General features: G+C 45.2%; 1 protein-coding gene across 2 annotated transcripts in view; it reads right to left on the bottom strand.

Moving 5' to 3' along the window:
• GTF3C1 (general transcription factor IIIC subunit 1) overlaps positions 1-24,675 on the bottom strand; it is a 307,903-nt gene that overhangs the window by 172,770 nt on the left and 110,458 nt on the right. For both annotated transcript variants that reach the window (XM_040356997.1, XM_040356999.1), the window contains 2 exons: positions 20,931-21,108; positions 10,322-10,454 (listed from right to left, as the gene is read on the bottom strand). In XM_040356997.1, the coding sequence (XP_040212931.1) occupies positions 10,322-10,454; positions 20,931-21,108 (311 nt within the window). The remainder of the gene's footprint in view (positions 1-10,321; positions 10,455-20,930; positions 21,109-24,675) is intronic.

Here is a 24,675-nt window from a genome sequence, read left to right as displayed (position 1 = left end):
TCAATCGAGGCGGTTCAGACATGTTGAAAAAGACTTAAGCGTGCTTCCGACTCGCTCTATCTGGGCAGGCGCAATATCAAAAAGACTTGGGGGCTTCTCGTCCACCCGGAAGATGCCCCTTTTGAAAACTTCTGGCTTGAAGGTTGTTTTTTCTTCTACGGCCAGGCCTATAGCAGCGAGCATCCCTCGCTCAATCTGAACCTTGCCTGGGCTGTGTTCTCTTCTTGTTTAGAAGATGGTGATCCTGGGGAAGAAATCCCGACTTGCCCCCTGTGGCACAGGTGATGGCACTGTCCAATTTGTTCCCAAAGAGGGACGAACAAAGGGAATCCGACACCATGCCTGCTTGGAGACAGGGTCAGCTACCCAGCCACAAGACACGCTTAGCCGTGACAGATGACAGCATGATCCGAGCCACCAGGCAAATTATGTCCAGGGAAGCCTACTCCAGAAAGGCCGCCGGCAACCTTAGTTCATGAATAGGTGAGTGCCTGGCCATTTCTTCTGATATGCTCCTCAGAGAAGCATCTACGTCATCCTTCCAGACTTCCATCGCTTTAGAAAGAGCTGCGAGAGCTAGAGGTCATACCCGCTGTAATGATACTATCTTGTATCCTGATGAAACCACTTCGCAGACCCACTGTGCTGAAAGCAGGGGAGGTCCACCGAGCTGCAAAGTCCCGAAGGCAACCCCCCACCCGAGAGTTGGGCGAGGGGAAACCTTCATGTTATTGTAGATTTGTTTGCAGGCTTGTTTGGCTTGCGGAACCAGGGACGCTTCTGTCCCTCAGCCGACACCTTGTCGGTCTGGGGACGCTTACCTGCCAACCCGGGTGGACAAAAAAATGCTCCTGAGCGGAAAAGGAGGGCCTTGGCCTACGGCGTGGCTCCTTACCTTTTTTTGGACTGTGGGAGCAACGTACTCTTAGCCCCAGTAACATTTTTAATAATGTCATCCAGCGTAGTTCCAAAGAGCCCCTCTCCCTGGAAAGGCAAATCCGCCAGAGCCTTCTTAGATGCCTGGTCCGCAAACCAGCATTTTAGCCAAATCAGGTGACATAGCACCACAGAAGATACTGAGGCTCTAGAGAGCAAGGGGGCTGTATCTAAGGCCACATCGCAGACATACGCAAGTCCATGCACTAACTGATCTGCCAGTTCCATGCAGACCGGAGAAGCCTGTTGCTTTTCCAACACACGGTGCAACAATTTTGCCCATTCAGTAAGCATCTGGGACACCAGGGCCTTGGCCAACACTGGCCGCAATGCTGACCCCACCACCGTAAACATGGATCGGGCAACCGCCTCGGACCTCCCATCAGCAGGGTCCTTAAAAGCAAGGGTCCCCTCCACCGTAATCGTGGTTATCTTATTTAACCTGGATACCGGAGGGTCCACAAATCAGGGGAGATGTTAATTTTTTCACGAAATTCTCCTCAAAGGGGTTACGCACCGCAATGCGTTTTGGACTGAAAAAGCCTGTTGCGGGCGTTCCCATTCTTGGTAGATACATTTATCAAAATAGGTCAGGTAGGGAAAAACCTTAGCCGTGCAAGACGGCTTGTGAGACCCAAAAGGGACCGACACCTCTTTAGATGCCCCTGCCGTATCCTCCATCATTAGGGTATCCCGCACTGCTGTGATGAGCGCTCCTACAAGCGCCCTTTCCTGCGCTGACCCTGACACGGGGTCATCCTTACTGTCCGAACGGTCCTGGTCCGCATCCTCTGAAACCTCAGAACAGGGGCCGGTTCAGAGCTTTCTCCAGAAGACAGTGGGGGGAGGGGGCAATTTTTAGGGCAATTTTTAACAATGGGAGGGGGTGGTTTTTTACCCCCCCTTGTGCCTGCACGTCGCTTGCACCCTGGCAACAAAAGACTCCAGGACCGCCGACAGAGTCCATAGGCACCGCAGGTGCAGGGGAAGCGACTGCCACTGTCTGGAGAAGAAGCACCAGCTTCCGATGGCATGCTGACCCACACTCGCCTGACACCCGCTAGGGACCGAGGGCAAGCCACACCAAAAGTCCACCCTCCTAGCTGCCACAGACTGAGGGGCCCCCTGTAGAATTTACCACCCAGACCCAGGTACTGCACTGTGCTGCTGTCTGCTCTCCCTCACAAGGTGCTCTGTGTGATTCAGAAGAAAATCCCCCAGCGCTAGAGGCAAAAATAAGCTGAGACTACTAGAAAATGGCCACCGGCCGCCTCAGCACGCTGGAGGGCTCCGGCAAAATGGCTGCCAGACTTCCCTGAACTGAGGCTACAGAAAAATGGTCCACGGACTCCTCACAAGAATGTACCTCAAACACCCCAACAAGGCCCATATATAGGGAAGAGATGAGCGGGCCCCATACACAGCACAGCCCCCGGTCCGGATTATATGACGAAGTACAAAAATCCTGTTTTTTATCTTCGGTTCATTGAAGGGCATAGATGATTTACTTGACCACTGGGACATGCCAAAGCAACGTCTACGGTGCGGTGAGAAAAATAAAACATTCACCTCAAGGCAGCACAAGTCTTCTGTGAGATGTGCAAGCTGTGAACAGATATGAAATCTCCCCTATATGACAGTAGTAAAATGCAAAAGCCAGGTCCACCCAGATAAATGTCCTTAAGGCCCAAAAGCCTCTACCAAGTAGCTTAGATAGAGTCAGACGTTCAACTGAACAGCTGCAAGGTACCCCATGCAGTAGGAACTGCATGTATATAGCAAAGAGAAATATGCTTCCGAAGCACTGAAGCTGGGACTGAAAGACGAGGAACCATTATCTGGTTGTGGTAGAATGCCAACACCATGAAAAATAGGATTTTTAAATACAGGTTACCTGTATAATCCTTTTCTTAGGAATACATCACGGGACACAGAGCCTTAATTACTTAATGGGTTATGTAGACACCACAGGTGATTGGACACTGGCAAACCCAATTAAAGTTGGAGTTCCTCCCCTATATAAACCCTCGCAAAGCAATAAGTGTTCCACGTTAACTCCGAAGAGGGGTGGGAGCTTTGTGTCCCGTGATGTATTCCCAAGAAAAGGATTTTACAGGTAAGCTGTATTAAAAAAAATCCTATTTTCTTGATCATACAACACGGGACACAGAGCCTTAATTACTTAATGGGATGTCCCATAGCAATGCAAATATTTGAGGGGCGGGAGACACAGATCAGAATAAGACCGCCATCGAGCCAAGTAGCAGCCTTACAGATCTGAGCCATGGAGGCCTGGTGATGCACCGCCAATGAAGCACCAACTGCTCTAGTCGAGTGTGCTTTTCACCTGAAAAGGAGGGATCTTCTTTTCTAAACCATAGGCCTGAATAATGGACTTGTCAAATCCATCTTGCAATAGTGGATTCTGACGCTGCCTGGCCCTTCTTTGGACCTTGTGGAAAACCACAAGGTCCTACTGCCATCCTTACGACTTCTGCGTACCAGGGTCTCCTGGGCCAAGCCAAGGCGACCAAAATCACTGACTTTCCTTCCATCTTGACTCTCTGAAGGAATCGGTAGAGAAGCGGAACTGGATGAAACGTATAAATCAGGGAATACTGATCCCATGTGATTGTCAGGGCATCTGACCCTTGAGCATAGGGATCTCTTGTTCTTGACACAAAGCTGTCCAGTTTTGTGTTGAACTTGGAAGCCAACAGGTCCACATATGGGGTTTCCCATTTCTGACATGTGATTTGAAACATGTCGGGGTATAGAGACCATTCTCCTGGACTCAGTTGCTGGCGGCTTAAAAAATCCGCCTGCCAATTTTCTACCCCTGGAATGATGACCGCAGATAGGCGAGGAATATGCCTTTCTGCCCAGGCCAAGATGTGATTCACCTCTTTTTGGGCATTCAGACTTCTTGTGCCTCCTTGACATAGTGATTGACATAGGTCACGGCCGTAGCATTGTCGGACTGAACCCGAACAGGCCAGCCTTGCAGTCTGTAAGACCAAACTTTGAGGGCCAAATGAATTGCCTGAATCTCCAGAATGTTGATGGGTAGGAGCTTTTTCGGCCCCGGACCACTTCCCCTGGGCAGATGCTTCTTCTAGCACTGCCCCCCAGCACAGAAGGCTGGCGTCTGTGGTGACCACTTTCCAGGTAACTGGAGCGAAGGATTTTCCTGCTGACAGATTTTGGGGGAGCAACCACCAATTGAGGCTCTGGCAAACCCCTGGACATAAGATCATAGGAAGATCCAGTGCCTGAACATCTTTGTTCCAAGCTGACAGAATTCCGCCCCGGTAACGGTCTTGAGTGAAACTGGGTGTAAGGGACAGCTTCGAATGAGGCCATCTTTCCTAATAATCTCATGCAAAGACGGATGGAAGGCCTTCTTATCGCCTTTACCACCCAGACCAAGTCTCCTATGGCTTTTGCCTTTGGCTTGGGAAGTAACACCTTGCTTAGGGACGTGTCTATAATCATGCCCAAGTACTCTAGCCTTTTTTGAGGCTGCAAGGAAGATTTCTTCAGATTGAGGACAAAGCCTAGGTACTCTAAATATTCCACTGTACTGTGCACGTTGTGGCCCAAGCGTGCGACGGACTGATCTTTGATCAACAGATCGTCCAGGTAGGCTGTTACTGCTATGCCTCGTGCCCTTAGCCTTGCTAGGGCTGGGGGGCAGAATTTTTGTGAACACTCAAGGTGCCGTAGCCAGCCCAAAAGGAAGGGCCACAAACTGAAAGTGGCGCTGATCCACCGCAAACCTTAGAAACCTTTGGTGAGCGGGAAATATTGGCACATGTAGATATGCATCTCTGATGTCAGGAATTCTCCTCCCTGAAGGGTGGAAACAATGGAGTGGACAAACTCCATGCGGAAGGAGCGAATGTTCAGAATCTGATTCAGACTTTTCAGATCTAGGATAGGTCTGACATCCCCATTCGGTTTTGGAACCGTAAACAGGTTTGAATAGAATCCTGACCCCTGATCCTCTGGGGCTAACTCCATGATGACCCCTTGGGACAACAGGTGTTCCAAGGCCAACAGTAAAGGCCTTCTTTGTTCTGGATCTTTGGCAACTCTTGATCTCAGAAAACGGGGTGGCGGAAGTTCTCTGAAGTCTAGCTTGTAGCCTGAGGACAGTGTGGCGATGACCCACTTGTCCTGAACCTTGTTCCGCCCGGCGTTTGCAAAATGCAGCAGCCTTCCCCCCACTCAGCCGAGAGGGGGCATCCCTTCATAGGGAAGTTTTGGGGGTCTGTTTAGACCTTGAACTCCAAGTTCTTTTCTGCCCTTGGGCTTGGCTCTGGGCTTTTCCCCTATTGTTAGACTGGGGCGGCCGTCGCCACTGCCTGGAGACTGAGCTTCCAGGGGCTAGAGAAAGAGTATGTTTAAATGAGGGACACTTACTCTTTTTCTTAACCGGAAATAGAGTAGACTTGCCTCCGATAATCTTTTGAATGTATTTATCCAGGTCATCCCCAAACAGGCGTTATCCCCCAAAAGGGGAACGCTGCCAAGTATTTCTTGCAGGAAGCCTCGGCCTCCCAATGTTTTAACCAAAGTGACCTGCGCATGTGTACCTGCAGGAGATTCAAGTGAGATGCTTGTTGAACAGAGTCCATAATCGCATCAATCGCAAAGTATAAGGCCTTAGGAAGGTCCTCATAAACCTCAATCTCCTCTGTAGGGAGGAGGTTAATCATCTGCTTCATTTGTTCCTTGAGGAACTGACATGCACCAATGGCTGTAACTGCATGTTGTACCACAGCCCCAGCCATGGCAGAGGAGGCTTTTAATAGGGACTCCAGGTTTTTATCAGTTGGACCCTTAAAACCCTGCACGTTGTCAAAAGCACAGGTCAGGTTTTTGTTTGCACAAGAAATAGCTGCATCAATAGCAGGTACCCCCCATTTCTTGGTGAAACCTTCCTCCATAGGATAAAGGCGGGAAAACTGCTCAGGAGGAGAAAACTGTTTATCTGGGTGAACCCAGTCATCATACATCAGTTTATCCAGCAAGGGATGAACTGGAAAGGCACATGCAGCCTGTGGGGATTTCCAGGATCCCAAAGAGGAAACCTAGAAGGCCTAGAAGCTTCAACAGGAGGCAATTTGTAAGTGGCACGCACCATCTCTGCATAATATTGCACCTGCATCTTTAGCGACTGAGACATCACAGGAAACATCTCATCTTCTGAGTCCTCAGACTGCACATGATCCTCATCTCCAGAGAGGGATTTTTCACCCTCAGAAGGCTCAACTGAAAATAGAGCTAGAGCAGATGAAGGGGATCTACCCCGCTTTCTGCTATCTCTCAAGGAGGTTGCGACAATATTGGCAATCCTTCCTTCCAAGGCATCCAAAGTAACTTTTAAAGCATTCTCAGTGACGTATACAGGAGCTGCCATAGGAGAAGCTGCAAAACCAGACAGGGGCTCACCTTGTGAGGCTGCTATCAGGCTGACAGAGGGGGATGGTAAACTGCAGGCAAGCTCAGAATCCCTAGCTGTACGCTGGAATTTTCTGGTGCCTCTTTTATTCGCCCTAGACCATCTTCTCAGGGACATAGTCCTTACTGCAAAGCAAAGGTACTATCCACAATACAAATGCAATTGCTGTTGTACTATCGTCTTACAATACACAAAATATGAGCTGCACAACGTGATACCGAGTAGGAGTCTTAGGTTTGCCTGGTTCAATCCACAGGAATGCTCACAGCTCACAGCTCTGTGTCCATGCCGCTTACAGAAGGCTCTGGCATGCTGGGCTTTTGAACCAGCCTCTTGGCACCTGCACACAGGTGTCCTGCATTGCGCATGGATCACTAGCAACCACTTTGACCTTCCCCCTAGCCATGTCTCTATTCAGACAGTAAAACGCGCTCTTGGTGCGCACACACCTCTGTCTTGGCGGGGCCCAGGAGATGAGGAAGAGGGGGGAGAGTTCACTGGGGGGCATCTTGTGGACCCCTGTATGCGTATTGTGGCAGAGCCTGCAGCGGAAAGAGGTGAGTGATGTTATATTTGACCGACTTCACTGAGCATGTATCCTGGAAGGCTATGTAAGAAAACACCAGGTCTGCACTTACTCCCTCCAGTGGTGAGAACCAGCAAAGACATCCTACTCCAAAGAAGATAATACATAAATAAAATGATCCTCTTCTTACCTGATCCATGCCACAGGAAAGCAACTAAAAGTAGTTCCAGCTTTCACCCATCACGGCGGGCAAGTTGAGCCAAACTTCAGGTTTACCAATGGTTTTATTCGAGAAAACCTCATACCTCGACCTGTAGAAGACTCTCCTAGAAACTTTTAGTACCACAGATGTATTAGTACACCAAAGTCTGGATCCCAGAGCCCAGACCTCCGCAGAGAGACATTACAGGAAAACCTTGTTTCTTCTTGCACGAGGCCCGGGTACCAACCATCTTAGGCCTTTGATTTCAGCCAGAGGAATGGATCCGTTTATAGCTCCTAGGTCTCAACAGCCAGACCATCAAAAGAGCATTTTTTTTCTTAGCACATATTGAACGTGATCAACCACCTTAACGCTGGCGAAAAAACTGAGGTACTCTCCATTTGGGAGCTCAATTTTAATTGGGTTTGCCAGTTTCCAATCACCTGTGGTGACTACATAACCCATTAAGTAATTAAAAGTTCTGTGTCCCGTGATGTATGATCAAGAAAGGAAGTTCGAGGTCTCAACACCAATATATCCGTACATGGGATCAGAGAGGGTCTATGGGCCAAGGCTGCAAGCTCAAACAAGTCTCACAGTGGGGCAACCCAGTGAGTAAGGGGAGAAAGAGAAAATATACTGAAATTATTCAAAAGAGCAGAGGCACTTAGGCTGGATGTGATGAGTGTGATCATGCATTTTTAGTACTTTTTGCATTTTGCAGATTTGCACTACAGAACGTGTTCTATAGGAAATCATGTTAAATGGACTGTAGTGCAAATCTTCAAAATGCAAAAAGTATTAAAACTGCATTGGTGTGAATCCAGGCTTAGAGACTCAAACCAATTCACTGAAGTTACAAGAGAGTGGTACCAGTGGAACTTCATACGATATCTGCAACAGAAATGTGTTGATAAAAACATGACTGTAAACAGGTCAGGAACTTAATCAAAGAATTATTATTCCTCAAAACAAGCAACAACTGTCAAACGGACGGTAGAACCTGCGTAACATAAACCACCCAACATTTACCACACAAGAACCTCCAACTCAGTGAAACCCTGTCCCCAATAAGGGTTCGGTTAAAAGGTAGTAGAGGTGAAGAGCAAACTGTGCTGATGTCACAAAGCCACCAGAACATCTGTTGACCCAAAAGTGGATCCTGTACCTGGAAACAAATCTGTCTAGTGTGTTAGTGAACTCCAGTGACCAACGGACCACATCCAGTGTCCTTTACCTACAAAACTGAGCCCAGAATACCACAGGGTATAAGATTCAATCCCACGCTATGGGTTCTGTCTGCAGAAGGAAACTGCTCATCATTCACTCTTGGGCTGATTGAATTCAGCCAAGGACAGAAACCCCTTACTGCCCTTGCCACGACAAGACCACTGGCTTCACCCCAGTGGCATGTATTCTGCAGTTGTGCTGTTTTCTAACTGATATTGGAGAGGATGACCCTCCAGCCCACTGCTGCAGGGACAACCATAGTGCTAATTTTTCCTGAATATTGAGCTTGAATGGGGATAGCTCCAATGATCAAGTTGATCCCTACACCAAGGGTGTCGAGAACCCTCTCCCAAGTCTGGCATTGGCCATAGGAATTTTTCAGTGAATCAGGAAGGAGCACCCTGGCACCAGAGTTAGATATCTAGCCAGCAGACCTGGGACAAGTTGACTCAAAGACTGAACCAAGGTGTCCCAGGAAGACCAAATAGCAACGTAGAGGCTGGAATAGAGCCAAACATCCTCGAAGGGTCCAAGATTATCATGCCAACTGCTGAGTGGGATTGACCATAGAGGGTGATTTCAGAAGCAGAGCATTGGCCTTTTCGCTTGGAGAAATATCATGCAGTGACAATCTCAGAAATTACAGTATACTTGAACCTTTCCAAAGTCTACACTGTTCTCACCATAAAAAGCAAACAGCAACAGAAATTATTGGAAATCATCAAAAAATCCCACAAGGGAGGTCCTGGGAATGTAGCCAAGTTAACAAAAGGAACACAGTGCTGAGGTGAACACTAGGGGTGTGGAGCCATGCCCATGGCAGGACCAAGTAAGAGAAACCACAGCAAGTGAGGGAAGCATTGATGCACTGGTAAATGTGGACCCGAATAATGCTTTTTGCCAGATATCTGCAGGGCCAAAAGGGTTTCCAGAGGACACAAAAAGGTTTGAAAGGATATCTCAAAGATTAGACTTTGAATCCTTTAGCACTTGAAAAATTCATGTCAGAAATTGCCAGTGCACTAGCAAGGTGGGGCTACCAGAATACTAGTGGGAAAGGTTAAAGGACTGCAAAACAAGCAAATAATGTTCCAAAGCCTTCCAGGCCCCATGCAGGGCTCCTGGGAATAGCATGTGCATTTTAAAGGGTCAGTAGTCTGAGGACCTCAGGAGGTCCAAGACAGGTAGAAGTATGCCTGTGCGTGACACTGAATGGCTGGCCATAAAATTTTAGCTCCAGTGTGGCAGTAGATCTCACTCCTACAGGACTTCATAGCTCCCAGTGGCACAAAAAAAAATGACGGTTGCAGGGCAGCTGGAGCTCAAAAAGGGAACATAAAGAATTAAAAAAAAAAGTGGGAAGTGGGAAAAAACAGCAAATGCATACAAGTCATTATTAGCTATGGAAAGCAGTGGTTCAATGCTGCAAAACTTCTCCAAATTAGGTTTTTATTGCAGTCTGTGTCCTTGTTGAGAACATGAACCTCCAATCCTCATATGTGTATTGGGGAAAATAGTAACCGATATAGTAACATCCTTATTCCTGCAAAAAGATTCTCCGTTATGTTGCTGGATTACTCTATGCGTTGTAGTTTTGACAATTTTTAAAAGAAAACTATACGGCCACTTTAACACTAATGTGCCTGCATTATCACTCAAGCATTAGGGCGATTGGGCCCAAAGAAATTAAATAGAAGCATTCTCTCATAAAATTGTAAAGTGAAGCTTCTCACAATTACACTTGTTTTATACATTTTTTAATTACAAAATTAACATGGGAAGTATCTTGTCAAACTGCATGTACAGTAAATACTTATTGATATTGGTTCTATCTGCAGTTATGCTGCAACATAAAAAAAAGGACACGCAACTGCCAGAAAAATTGCTTCACCAAATACAGAAATTTTCAGATCTGGCATATTTTGACTAAAAATTGTTTCATAGCTAAACTGGTACATACATAACACTGTCGAGAATGTTGCACTTTCTCTCCAGATTCTGCCTTTCTTCAGATTCTGCATCCATATCTTGTCCTGGCAGATTATCTTGTTCCGATGTGTTAATTTTCTTTCCACGAGGGTTGCGTACAACTCCTACAAAATACAACAAAGCATACAGATTACAGATATTCCAGCAATATGCCAAGTAATACCAGGGAGTAGTATACACAGACTGATTTTTTTTTTTTATAAAATAGGGTGGTAAACTGGTAAATCTCTAATAGGGCATTAAAAAAAAAAAGTTAGAGGTAATTTATGAAAAAATGTGACTGCAGCAAATGTTTGGTTTACTACTACTTAGGAGTAGGGCACCTTTTCTTTGTTCTCCTGCAGGTAAATCGCTTGGAACAGCTTTAGTGCAATGATCACACCTAAACTGTGAAAATGTTACACAGTATTATATACAGTATTCTGCCACTGTAACTTTAATCCTGTTGCAGAATATGGGTAATAAAAAGATTAACTATCATTTGTGCTCTTTTGGGTACAGGTTAGTTGATGTTTTGCCACACTGGTAGGTCAAACATCCTATTTCCTTTACAGTATGGGCACAGGCTTTAATCGTTACCACTGGGTTATATGCAACTAACTTCAAGTGACTAGACATTGGCTAATAGCTGCTAGGATATCCCTCATAATAACCCTTCCACTCCCAGATGGGCTCAGTTTTTGCTTAGATGAGAGAAGCTTGCTTCACGCCATGATTTTATACTTTTTACGTCTACTTTTCGAGTTTTCTATCAACTTGGCTGCATCATAGCTAAAACTCTGAAGACCCCTGTAGGAAAGGCATACCTAAGCAAGGGTCTTCAAGTTTGCACCAGAAAGAACACGACTCTGGACCTGTAAAGCAATCTGTGGGAACTTGCTTATGTTGCACTAGATGTCAAGCAGAGGACCCACAACAGGATCCAGTGCAGAAGCAATATTACAGGCCGGCAAAAAATGCAAGTGCTTGGGTATGAATCCTAATCATTTAGTGGGAAACATTTATTTTATTGTACTAAATGTGTAAACTAAATAATGTTGTGGGTTTAACAGACTCATCTGTAGTCTTGCAAATCTTAGAATGGTTAAGCAAGAGGCAGGGAGACCCATGTGGAAACTTTCAGAAAGCCCAAAAAGTGAATCCAATTTGTTAAAAGCAGATAAACACTCACTGCGTGCATCACTTCCAGACAGTGAAGAAAAATGGTCCTAGGATGTTTTGGGGAAGGACATTATTCTGATGAAGGTGGAAGACGGAGACTACTTTGAGGGAAAAGACCAAGCAGTTTTCCATCCACGTTTGTCTGTGAAGTCGCTTCCTGCGTTATGTTTGTGCATGTTTACAAAGTTAAGTATAGTTATAGTTAGTCAGGTTGAACAAAGACATGTCAATCTAGTCCAACCATACAAAAAAATATAAAAAATATCATACAATCCCATATACCCAATTCTCTACCCACAGTTGATCCAGGGGAAGGTTTTGCCAGCAGAGCATGCTCCAATTTGCTACAGCAGTGGAAAGAATTCCTTCCTGATTCCCCGAGAGGCAATCGGATTTTCCCTGGATAAACTTTACCTATAAATGTTAGTACCCAGTTATACCATGTACATTTAGGAAAGCATCCAGGCCTTACTAAAAATCAATCTTCTGAGCTGGCCTGAACCACCTCTGGAGGCAGTCTATTCCACATTTTCACAGCTCTTACTGTGAAGAAAACTTTCTGTATTTGAAGATAAAAATAGGATTTTTAAAACAGCTTACCTGTATAATCCTTTTCTTGGAGTACACCACGGGACACAGAGCCTTAGTCATTACATAATGGGTTAAGGGTCACCAACGGTGATTGGACACTGGCACAACCAATTGAACAGTTCCCCTCTATATAACCCCTTCCCATCAGGGAAGTACCTCAGTTTTGTAGCAAGCAATAAGGTTCCCAAAAGAAGGGGGGACCTCTGTGTCCCGTGGTGCACTCCAAGAAAAGGATTTTACAGGTAAGCGGTTTTAAAAATCCCATTTTCTTTCTCGTACACCAAAGGACACAGAGCCTTAGTCATTACATAATGGGACATCCCAGAGCAATGCTCCATATGAAGGGTGGGAGACACAGATCAAGCAGGGCGCCATGGACAAGAAGCTTTATACCGCTGCCCGCATCACACTTTGCCCGAAGGCGGCATCCTCTTGTCCTTTCACGTCCACTTGATAGAATTTGGAAAATGTGTGGACTGAGGACCAAGTTACAACTTTGCAGATCTGAGCCAACGAAGCCTGGTGGTGCACTGCCCATGAAGCATTTATCGCCCTAGTAAAGTGTGCCCTAACAGAAAAAGGAGGAGTCCTGTTCTTTAAACCATAGGCTTGAATAATTGTGTGTCGAATCCACCTGGAGATGGTGCATTTTGATGCCGCTTGTCCCTTCTTGGGACCATCTGGCAAAATAAACAAACATCTGTTTTACGTATCTGAGCGGTTGCCTGCAGATACACCTTTACTGCTCTGACTAGATCTAGAGAGTGCAATAATTTTTCCTCCGCTGTCAGCGGATCCAGCAAAACAATGTCCTGATTTAAATGAAAGGCCGACACCACCTTAGGTAAAAAAAGCAGGATGGGATTGTAGTACAATTTTGTCTTTGTGACAAACTAAATAAGGCTCTTTGTAAGAAAGAGCTGCTAATTCAGATACTCTTCTAGCTGAAGAGATAGAAATCAAAAAGGCCAATTTCCTTCTTAAAAGAATCAGCGAAATCTGGCGAATAGGTTCAAAAGATTGCTTCTGTAACACCGACAATACTAAATTCAGACCCCATGGGCACAAGGGAGACTTGACTAAATATACTGCCCATATTTCCAGTATGTTGATGGGCAGGCTGCTTTCGGTCTTGGCCCAGGTTCCCTGGGCTGAAGCTTCTTCTGATACTGCTCCCCAGCCTATTAGGCTGGCATCCGTAGACACCACCTTCCAGGTGACTGGGAGAAAGGATCTTCATTTCCGCAAGTTTTTGGTCTTTAACCACCAACTGAAGCTTTGGCGCACCTGTAAAAGAAAGGCGCATGGGTAAATCCAGAGCCTGGATCTTCCTGTTCCAGTAGTCTTGAATGAAACTGGGCGTAAGGAACAGCCTCGAAGAAGGCGACCATCTTCCCCAATAGCCTCATGCAAATACGAATAGATGGTCTTTTCTTTGCCTTGACCTTGTGGATCAGGTCCTTTAGTGACTTGATCTTTGGCTCTGATAGAAATACCCGGCTTTGGGCTGTGTCTATGACCATGACCAAATACTCTAGCCTTCTTTGGGCTTGTAAAGAGGATTTTTGTAAGTTTACAATCCATCCTAAATGTTCCAGGTATTTTATTGTGGTGAGCACAGCATGATCTAATCCTGCCTCTGACTGATCCATCACGAGTAGATCTTCTAGATAGGCTGTTATCGCTAAGCCTTGTGCTCTGAGATTTGCCAACAGAGGGGCTAGTACCTTTGTAAATACCCGTGGGGGGGGGGGTAGCCACACCAAAGGGCAGAGCCACAAACTGGAAGTGGCGATGTTCTACTGCAAACCTGCGTTGGACACTATCGGATTTTTAACCGATGGTGTGTAGGCAAGACTGATGAAAGTCAGCTTAGTCGGATATCTGATGAAAAAATCCATCGGTTCGTTTTCATAAGATGAACCGATCGGGTGTACAGGGCATTAGAATCATTAACCGCTTCATTAGCCTATGCATATGTACCAAAAGTAGCGTAAGGCGGAAGGACTGTTGTATAGAGTCCTTGATGGCATATACTGCAAAGCATAATGCCTTGGGAAAGTCGGCCAACTCCCAAGCTTGCTGAGCCGGGACATCTTCCAAGACCTGCTTCATCTGGTCTTTTAAGGCTTGGCAGATACCGAAGAGATGTAGCGAATTATGTTTTTAACAATGTCTCCTGTCGGGTCTTTAAACTTTTGCACGTTGTCCACCGGACAGGTCAGAATCTTGTTCACACAGGAGACAGCCGCATCCACTGCAGGGACACTCCATTTTTAGTGAACTTTTCCATGGGATATAAAATAGATTTTTTTTTTGGAGGCAGAAACAATCTATCTGGATGTTCCCAATCTTGATAGATAAGACCTCCTAATAGCGGATGTGCCGGAAAGGAATAATCTGCCTGAGGGGCTTTCAAAGAGCCCAAAGAAGAGACCTCTAATAGAGGTAACTTGAAGGCCGAACGGACCATCTCAGTAAGGGACTGTACTAACAACCTTTCGGACTGAGAAGCCAAAAACGGTTCCTCCGAGACATCTGACTGACCCTCTGCCTGATCCCCTGAAGGTAAATAAACCTCTTCCGGGGATAGTTGTTCCGTCAAAAGGAACTCTGCAGAGGGAGAGGGAGACCTGGTGCGTTTATCTCTTGAAAGAGAAGATGCAATTAAAGTTGTCAATCTTTCCTCCAGTCCACCCATGGCTGAGGCCAGAGCCTCCTCTGTTACAAACACTGGAGCAGGCGGGGCAAGGGCAGCTGAGGCACCCAATAGCCTGGGCCACCTCTAATTTCTCAGGAGAGAAAATAGCCGCAGGAGCATGCCCGAGATCCTCTGAGCCTGATGGCGAACCCTTTGTCTTTTTGCATTTTTAGTCCCTGAGCCCTTTGCCATAGTAAAGCCGAGGTACTCACAGTCAGGAATTGCATCCACTTGCGCACCTATAGACCAGCACTGGTGCTGCTATTTGATGGTCAGCGAGATGCAGAGCACACTATGCGCCTTAAGAAAATGCCACTGTCAATTTATGCACAAAAAAACTCTGTGTCCACCGTCAGCCAGGATGGATGAGGTAGACTGAGCTTTATGGACTAGGTGCAACTCACCTGACCTGCTCTGTCCTGCAATTTCAGGCTCATAGAGAGCAGCTGAAACAAATCCTTGTGCGCGCGTCGCCGTGCACATGCGCACGCGTGTCCCGCTGCGCGCCTATTCCGAGGCCGCGCGTGTCCCGGAGCGCCGGGACGCATAAAAGTAGGCTATTGCGCGCACGCCTATGATGACTATTGCGCGCCCGTGCACGAGTTTGCTGTCAGCCGAAGCCAGCATGTGAGGACCAAAAACAAACACTTCTGCAGCCAAAGTTTTGGAGGAACCATCCCCAGGAGCCAACTACCAGCAGGTGGAGGCTAAATGGCACATACTCATTATAGATAAACCTCACAATCACTGCTACACCAGGACAATGAAAGGAGAGAGAGGCACAGACAGGTAAACTTTAGGCAAACTAGCATAATGGCTCAAAAGAAGGAAACTTTTAGGGCTGCAACTAACGATTATTTTTATAATCGATTAGTTGGCCGATTATTGTTTCGATTAATCGGATAATAGCCTTTAAAAAAAAAAATATTTTTTTTTTTTTTTTTTTGGGCCAATTTGTTGTTGGGCAGATTACAAAATACAAATTGACGCAAAAACACATTACATGCTTTTCTGCAGCTTCTCCATTGAAGTATATTGAACAAAAAAAAACAAAATAGCACCCTTTTGCGTTAAAAAGTCCTGGCCCTTTCCAAATACGCAGCAGCTGAAAAAAAAAATGATGTGAACGTGTCCCATAGGAAAACATGTAAATTAACTGTAGTCTGTTTCTGCAAAAAACAGAGGTGTGAACCCAGGCCTGAGATGTATAGTAACATAATGGGGTTAAAAAAACAAAAATAAGTACAAAAAGAGCAAATAATCGCTACTGTAAGGGGTTCATTTTTTTTACTGTGGGACGGTGAAAGCAATATTTACAGTAGCGATTTGCTTTTTTGTACTATAAAGGGCTAATTTTAGTTTTTTTTAACCCCATTATTTTACTGGCCGATTAATCGATTATGAAAATTGTAATCGATTAATTTCATAATCGATTAGTTGTCGATTAATCGATTAGTTGTTTCAGCCCTAGAAACTTTCAGAACCAAGTTCTGAAAGGCCCTTCACTTACCTTATCCAATGCTGCAGGACTCTGCAAAATACAGGCAGTCCAATCTTCGCCCATCACGGAGAGCTGAGTCTGCAGACCTTCAGGGACCAGGGTCCATGGACAGGAAGACCACACCCCTGGACCCATATCGCACCCTGTCAGTAAGCTTTTGGTATTGGGAAATTAACCAAAGCACCGAAACCCAGGATCCAGCCCTCAAAAGAGGAGCATTACAGGCCAAACCCGGTTCTTCTCAACCGGGGCCCGGGTACCGTCCACTTTGGCTAAAAAGCACTTTGGACGGATCTGGTTTCTATGGAGGCTTTTTAAATCCAGCATGGATCCCTCCAGTGGAGCTCCTCAGAGCACAGGTTCACTCGTGACCAACACCTTAGACACTGGTGAAAAAACTGAGGTGCTCCCAGTATGGGAGGGGTTATATAGGGGAGGGAACTTCCTGCCTTAGGGGGGGCAGTGTCCATCACCTGAAGGAAGACTCTATAACCCACATAGTAATTACTATGCTTCTCTGTGTCCCTGGATGCACGATAAAGAAAATCCTATTTTCTTTAACGTATACCACGGGACACAGTCTTTACACAATGGGACGTCCCAGAGCAATGCTCCATATGAAAGGGGGGGAGACCCAGATCAAGCAGGCCGCCCAGGACTAGAAGCTCTATACCACTGCCCGCAGCACACTTCGCCCGAAGGCGGCATCCTCCTTGTCCGTCGAATCCACCTGGAGATAGTGGATCTTGACGCCGCTTGTCCCTTTCTTGGGACCATCAGACAACAAAAAAAATCTGTTTTGCGTATCTGAGCGGTTGCCTGCAGATACACCTTTACTGCTCTCACGAGATCTAGAGAGTGTAATAATTTTTCATCCACTGTCTGCAAATCCAGAAAAAAAAAAAAAGAAGGCAGGACAACGCCCTGATTTTAATGAAAAGCGGACACCATCTTAGGTAAAAAGGCAGGATGGGGTCGTAGTACAACTTTGTCTTTATGACAAACTAAGTAAGGCTCTTTGCAAGAAAGAGCTGCTAATTCAGATACTCTTCTAGCTGAAGAGATGGCAATCAGAAATGCCAACTTCCTGCTTAACCACTTAAGACCCGGACAAAAATGCAGGTAAAGGACCAGGCCCCTTTTTGCGATTCGGCACTGCGTCGCTTTAACTGACAATTGCGTGGTCGTGCGACATGGCTCCCAAACAAAATTGGCGTCTTTTTTCCCACAAATAGAGCTTTTTTTTGGGTGGTATTTGATCATCTCTGCGGTTTTTATTTTTTGCGCTATAAACAAAAAGAGCGGCAATTTTCAAAAAAATGCAATATTTTTTACTTTTTTCTATAATAAATATCCCCCAAAAATATATAAAAAAGTTTTTTTCCCTCAGTTTAGGCCGATACATATTCTTCTACCTATTTTTGGTTAAAAAAAAAAAAAAAAATCGCAATAAGCGTTGATCGATTGGTTTGCGCAAAATTTATAGTGTTTAGAAAATGGAGGATTAATACTAATGGCGGCGATCAGCGATTTTTTTCATGACTGCGACATTATGGCGGACACATTGAACAATTTTGACACATTTTTGGGACCATTGTCATTTTCACAGCAAAAAATGCTAAAAAAATTAATTGTTTACTGTGAAAATGACGACAATTGCAGTTTGGTAGTTAACCACTAGGGGGCGCTGTAGTTAACTGTAGGGGGTGGGGCTGGACGCGCAACGTCATTGATTGCCTTTCCCTATATCGGGGAACGGACGATCAATGACAGCGCCACATTGAACGGGGAAAGCTGTGTTTACACACAGCTCTCCCCGTTCTTCAGCTCCGGGGACCGATCGTGGGACTCCGGAGGCGAACGGGTCCTACCAACCACCTAGAGCTTACGTGCCCCCAATGCTGCGGTGTCCCGTGGGAAGAGCTGCTGGCCTTCTAGATGGATCTTTGGCTCTTAGAAGAGCGCCATTTCCTTTAAAAACGGCGTGCGCGCCCGTGCACGTCTCTCCCTGCTCCCCTCCCCTTCCTTCTGACTAGTCGATAAAGCGCGCCCCCACGACCTAGGCACAATGGCAGCTTCCTGGGAGCCTAACAAGCTTCCCCCCTGCCTTCTGGGGCTTCTTACCGGTGTCTATAAGAGCAGCAGCGGTGGCCATGTTCAGCAGAGCTCTGCAACGGAGGAAGTGTGCTCGTCCAATGGATCCGACACTGTTCTGAATGAGGTGAGACGAAACTCAGCTATTTACTCCATCTAGTGGCCAATTTGAGAAGACACCCCTCAAAATTTTGAAAAAGGTCCTTCAGATAAAACCTTAGGCTCCTTTTCCCCTTACCTTAATCCCTGCTGCAGGTTTTTCTGCTGAAAGATTTTCAGACAGTACCAATCTTCACCCCTCCTGGTGGGCTTTGTGTGCCAACCTTTGGGGATACGAGTTTCCTATTTAAAGGAGACTTCCCCCTGGGCCTTGTAAAAGACTGACCAGGACTTTAAGTCTTAATACAAAAAGTGTAGGACACCAGAGCCCAGTCCCCTGAACAGAGACATTACAGGCGACGCCTCTTGCAAGAGGCCCGGATCCATTCCAGTTTTGGCTTCATAGCCTCTTGGATGGATCCAAAAAAGGCATAGCTCCTTAGCCCCGAAGGGTCTATTTTAGCAGGTACTTCCCGGATGGGAGGGGCTATATGGAGGGGAACTGTCTCTGATTGGTTGTACCAGTGTCCAATCACCTCTGGTGAGCATATAACTCATTGTGTTAGTCTCTGTGTCCTGTGGTGTATGATTAAGAAAATACGGTAGTTTGCTTTTTATAGCGTCAGGGCACCTGCCATTTATTACCCAATAAAGGGAAGAAAGCCTGAAGGCGGTGCATGGTTTTTGGGGACCCGTACGCGGCTAGGCTCCCAAAAAGTTCCACACATGTGGTATCCCCATACTCAGGAGCAGCAACAGAATGTGTTTTGGGGTGTAATTCCACATATGCCCATGGCATGTGTGAGAAATATATCATTTAGTGACAACTTTGTGCAAAAAAAAGAAAAAGTTTGTAATTTTCCCGCAACTTGTGGCAAAATATAAAACATTCCATGGACTCAACATTCTTCTCAACAAATAGCTTGGGTGTCTACTTTCCAAAATGGGGTCATTTGGGGGGGGGGGGGGGGGGGGTTGTGTCATTTTGGCATTTTATGGCCTTCGAAACTGCGAAAGGTAGTGAGGAGCGAAATGAATGAATGAATGAATGAATGAATGAAAAACGTATAAAGCGCGGCGCATGCGAACTGAATCGCTTCTGGGCGCTAGTTGTTCGTGTCTCATGACATCAAAAGAGCAGAGTTTTGATCTGTCTTCTGAAAGTCAGGTGGTTTTCCTCCAAATAAAAAATTTGCACCCTTAGTAATGCTGAATGCGGTGCTTGGTTTTCAGGGCCCCGTACGCGACTAAGCTCCCAAAAAGTCCCACACATGTGGTATCCCCTTACTCAGGAGAAGCAGCAAAATGTATTTTGGGGTGTAATTCCACATCTAACCATGTCATGTGTGAGCAATATATCATTTGTTGTCATTATTCAATCACTTGGGACAAAAAAAATGAAATATTCAATGGGCTCAACATGCCTCTCAGCAATCTCCTTGGGGTGTCTACTTTCCAAAATTGGGTAATTTGGGGGGGGGGGGGGGGTTGTACTGCCCTGCCATTTTAGCACCGCAAAAAAATAGATAGGCAGTGAAACTAAAAGACGTAAATTCCAGAAAATGTACCCTAGATTGTAGACGCTATAACTTTTGCTTAAACCAATAAATATATACGTTTATTGAATTTTCTTTTTACCAAAGACATGTGGTTGAATACATTTTGGCCTAAATGTATGCCTAAAATGTTGTTTATTAGATTTTTCTTATAACAAAAAGTAGAAAATATAATTTTTTTTTCTAAACTTTTGGTCGTTTTTCCATTTATATCGCAAAAAATAAAAATCGCAGAGGCAATCAAATACCATCAAAAGAAAGCTCTATTTGTGGGAAAAAAAGCACGCAAATTTAGTTTGGGTACAACATTGCATGACCGCGCAATTACCAGTTAAAGCAGCACAGTGCCAAATTGTAAAAACACCTCCGGTCTTTAGGGGGCTGAAGTGGTTAACTGAATTAAAACAACAATTTCCTACTTTGCCCCCTTCCCCTCCTCTTATACAAACGTTAAAACACATTTATTTAATTTTACTGTTTTGTTGCTTATTCTGTCCTAGGCTAGGCCCTGCTGCCTTCTGGAATTGCTACAGTAAATCCAATATACATGTGCAAAATGCACTCCTGAGCTCTGCCAGCTCCTAAATGCTCCAAGAGACTAGTGGCACATCTGCACACACACACTTTTTTTTTTATTACAGCATGGAATAGGGGTGGAGTGAAGTAAGGGGGTTATTTGAAAATAGATAGACACCGATTTGCCGTCATGCTCAGCTGGTCCATATTCTGGCTGTTGCAGTTTTGAAAAAATAATCTCACTGTATATTACAGAGGTTTTCCTCCAGAATAAATGGTATGGATACACACTGTATTTAAGTTGAATGAACATTTAATATGACCAGTAAAAGACTGACAAATGTGTTAAAACACTGCTTACCCAAAGGTGTATTCAGACAAACAAATTGCAAATCAAACCATAAATTCTCCACATCTTGAAAGGTTTCCAAATGGTAAGAGCGCTTTTCAAAAGGAAGACTTGCATGAGCTAAATTGTAATGAGGATCACAGGCAGTTGTATCAATAATTGTTGCTCTTTTTTTCACATGGACAAATATCTGTAATGGAGAAAAAGAGGACAATACGTAAACGCAAAGACTAGCACAAATTAAAGTACTTGTAAAGTTTGAAGGTTTTCTACCTTCTGCATACAGCTTCCCCTGCATGCAGCCCCCTTATATACATACCCGAGCCAAATCTCGATCCAGGGATGTGCACGAGAGCCGAGGCTCTCTCGCTCCTCATTTGCTTAGATACAGCCATTGGCTTGCACGAGTGCCCCCATAGCAAGAAACTTGCTGTGATGATACTCAGCTGGGGGCGGGGGGGGGGGGGAGCCAGGAGTGGCGGCGGGGAACTTCAGAAGATGATTGGGGCTGCTCGTTGCAAAATGATTGCACAGAGCAGGTAGGTGTGACATGTTTAATATTTTAATATAAAAAATAAAATAAAAAAACACAAACCTTTACAATCACATCAACTGCTTCAAGGGAATATTAAATTATTGAATAACATAAAACTTAAAGCGGAGTTCCATCCTGAAATTTTTTTTTACACCAAAAATCAAAAAAAAAAAAAAAAAGAAAAATCTGCCTCTTCATCTTCCGCGGTAGATTCTCTTCCTATGTTTCTTCTTGTGAATGGGGCGCGCTGAATTCTGGGAACTGTGTGTATCCCATAAAGCAGCCGGCACATTCACAAAGCTGCCAGGATCGAGGATCGGCCGGGGCCGACATCGCTGGCGACTAGGACGGGTAAGTGTCCTTATTAAAAGTCAGCAGCTACAGTGTTAGTAGCTGCTGACTTTAATTTTTTTTTTTTTTTGAACGGACCTCCGCTTTAACAGGCAAAACTTCTAGTACAAGTCAATAAGTCTCTTGTAACAGGAAAGTATAATCTGTGGAATTCAAGAGTGTCCAGACACTTCGAATTTTGTTACTCCTTCACACAACAAACTTTGTTGAGGGTGAGAGTACCCATCCGTCGTAGCAACCAGTGACTCATCCCTCACCCTATTCATTTGGCAACAGGGAGATTCCCCATCTGACAGCTAAAGGAAAAACAGGGGTGGGGGTGCTGGTTGAAAAAGCTCTATTTGAGGGGAAAAAAGGACGCCAATTTTGTTTGGGAGCCACGTCGTACGACCACGCAATTGTCAGTTAAAGCGACACAGTGTCGAATCGCAAAAAGGGGCAAGGTCCTTAACCTGCATAATGGTCCGGATAATCAAACTACACTTCCGATCATGCTGTGGTAATTGCAGTCAATACGAGAGGATAAACTAGTCCTGTAAATGTTAAATGAGATCAAGCCTACTTCAAAATAAATCACACATACCCCCTTCATTCTGCAGCCACACTAAGCAGTAGCACAAAGGAAGATGGGTAACAGCCTTATAAATGCAAAGCATGTTTGGGCTCTTGCCCTCCAGGCACAACAGAAGGTAAACATATTGCCCTTACTTGCTTTATGTAACCATTACTCAACTGTAGACACATCCCACGATTATACACACTGTACTCTGCTGTAATTAAGTATTAGAAATACATCTCTTTCTAACAGCAATCTGTGTTTGTATGGTATATGAGAACATCCCTAGCTGCAACAGAAATAAATAGCCGGGTCATGCTGCTTTACATTAGCACAAGTAAATGTCGGCATGAGGGAAAAAAAGTGCAGCACTAACTTACTAATCAATAACACAATAATGGTGGAACCCTCTAATGTATGGAAATCTCAATAAACTTAAATATTACCCCAATACCAGTCTCTGTGATACAGTATCTCACAAGAGTGAGTACACCCTCACATTTTTTGTAAATATTTTATTATATCTTTTCATGTGATAACACTGAATTAATGACACTTTGCTACAATGTAAAGTAGTGAATGTACAGCTTGTATAACAGCGTAAATTTGCTGCCCCCTCAAAATAACTTAACACACAGTCATTACTGTCTAAACCGCTGGCAACAAAAGGGAGTACCCCCTATCTGAAAATGTCAACATTTTTAATTGGGCCCAATTAGCAATTTCCCTTCCCCAATTTCATGCGACTCGTCAGTGTTACAATGTCTCAGGTGTGAATGGGGAGCAGGCGTGTTAAATTTGGTGTTATCGCTCTCACTCTCTCATACTGGTCATTGGAAGTTCAACATAGCACCTCATGGCATAGAACTCTGAGGATCTGAAAAAAAGAATTGCTGCTCTACATAAAAATTGGAGTTAGTACTCACCGGTAACTCCTTTTCCGGTAGTCTTCCAGGACAGCCCTTGAGAGATGGAGTCCCTCCCATCGACACAGGAAACACATTGCCAGCAGTTCAAAAGGCGGTCCCTCAGGTCCCTGGCCAGTCTTCACCAAGAACCGAAGGATGGAACTGCAAAATATAACTACAACAGGTTAATACGTTAATGCATTACCTATAGATATAAAAGGGTGGGATCATGCTGTCCTGGAAGACTACCGGAAAAGGAGTTACTGGTGAGTACTAACTCCAATTTTCCCTAGTCGTCTTCCAGGACAGCCCTTGAGAGGATCCCCAAGTACTCACCAGATCAGGGTGGGACCACAGCTTGGAGGACTTTCCTCCCAAAGGCTTGATCCTGGCTGGACAGCAAATCCAGTCTGTAGTGTTTTGTAAAGGTGAAAAAACTTGACCACGTGGCAGCCTTACAAATCTGCTCCGGGGTGGCACCAGCTTTTTCTGCCCAGGATGTTGCAAGTGCTCTTGTGGAATGGGCCTTAACATCCCCTGGAGAATCTTTACCCACTATTCTGTAGCTTTCTAGAATAGCTAACCTAATCCACCTAGCTATTGTGGTTTTAGACGTTTTCTGACCTTTGCGCTGACCGGAGAAAAGAACAAACAAGGAATCTGTCATTCTGAAGGGGTTTGTTGTATGTAAATATTCTAGAATACATCTTCTTACGTCTAGAAGATGGAACTGCCTCTCCTTTTTATTAGAAGCATTCTGACAAAAGGAAGGTAAAATAATATCTTGGGACCTGTGAAAATTTGATGTTACCTTTGGCAGGAACCCAGGGTCTGTCTTCAAAATTATTCTGTCTTCCAAAATTTGAAGAAAAGGCTCTCTGACTGAAAGCGCTTGTATTTCACCAACTCTGCGTGCTGTAGTAATTGCTACCAGGAGCACTGTTTTCAGAGTGAGCAGTCTAAGAGGGGCCTCCGAGATGGGTTCAAACGGAGGAGCCCAAAAAAGCTTTAAAGCGGATCTCCCACCCCAAAAACGTTTTTTTTTTAAATGGCTCTTTAAAAGTATAATGACCCGAATTAGCGCTACTCGCATGTACTGTCTCCCCCGGCCGCTCCGCTGCTATACAGTGGCAAATAACAACTTATATTCCTCCATCCGGTTCCTGCTCCATTTTAACTGTGGGCATAAGCCCACAGCTCGGCACTTCCTTGTTGCGGTGGATCTGTCTAATGGAGAGATTTCAAATGCCCGCCCTCCTTCCATTGTTTAGATCGCGCGTCACTTCCTGCTGGACGAAGTCGCGCGATGTTTCCTCTAACACGGGCCAAATATGATAACAAGGGAGCTATGACACAAGCTCCCAGAAGACACTGCGCGGGACAGGAAAGAATGGAAAACCCGACGGA

Source organism: Rana temporaria, chromosome 6, assembly GCF_905171775.1.
Source record: "Rana temporaria chromosome 6, aRanTem1.1, whole genome shotgun sequence".
NCBI classification, from domain to species: Eukaryota; Metazoa; Chordata; class Amphibia; order Anura; family Ranidae; genus Rana; species Rana temporaria.
The sequence above is the reverse complement of the archived record's forward strand: the minus strand, read 5'-3'. Positions and strand labels throughout refer to the sequence as shown.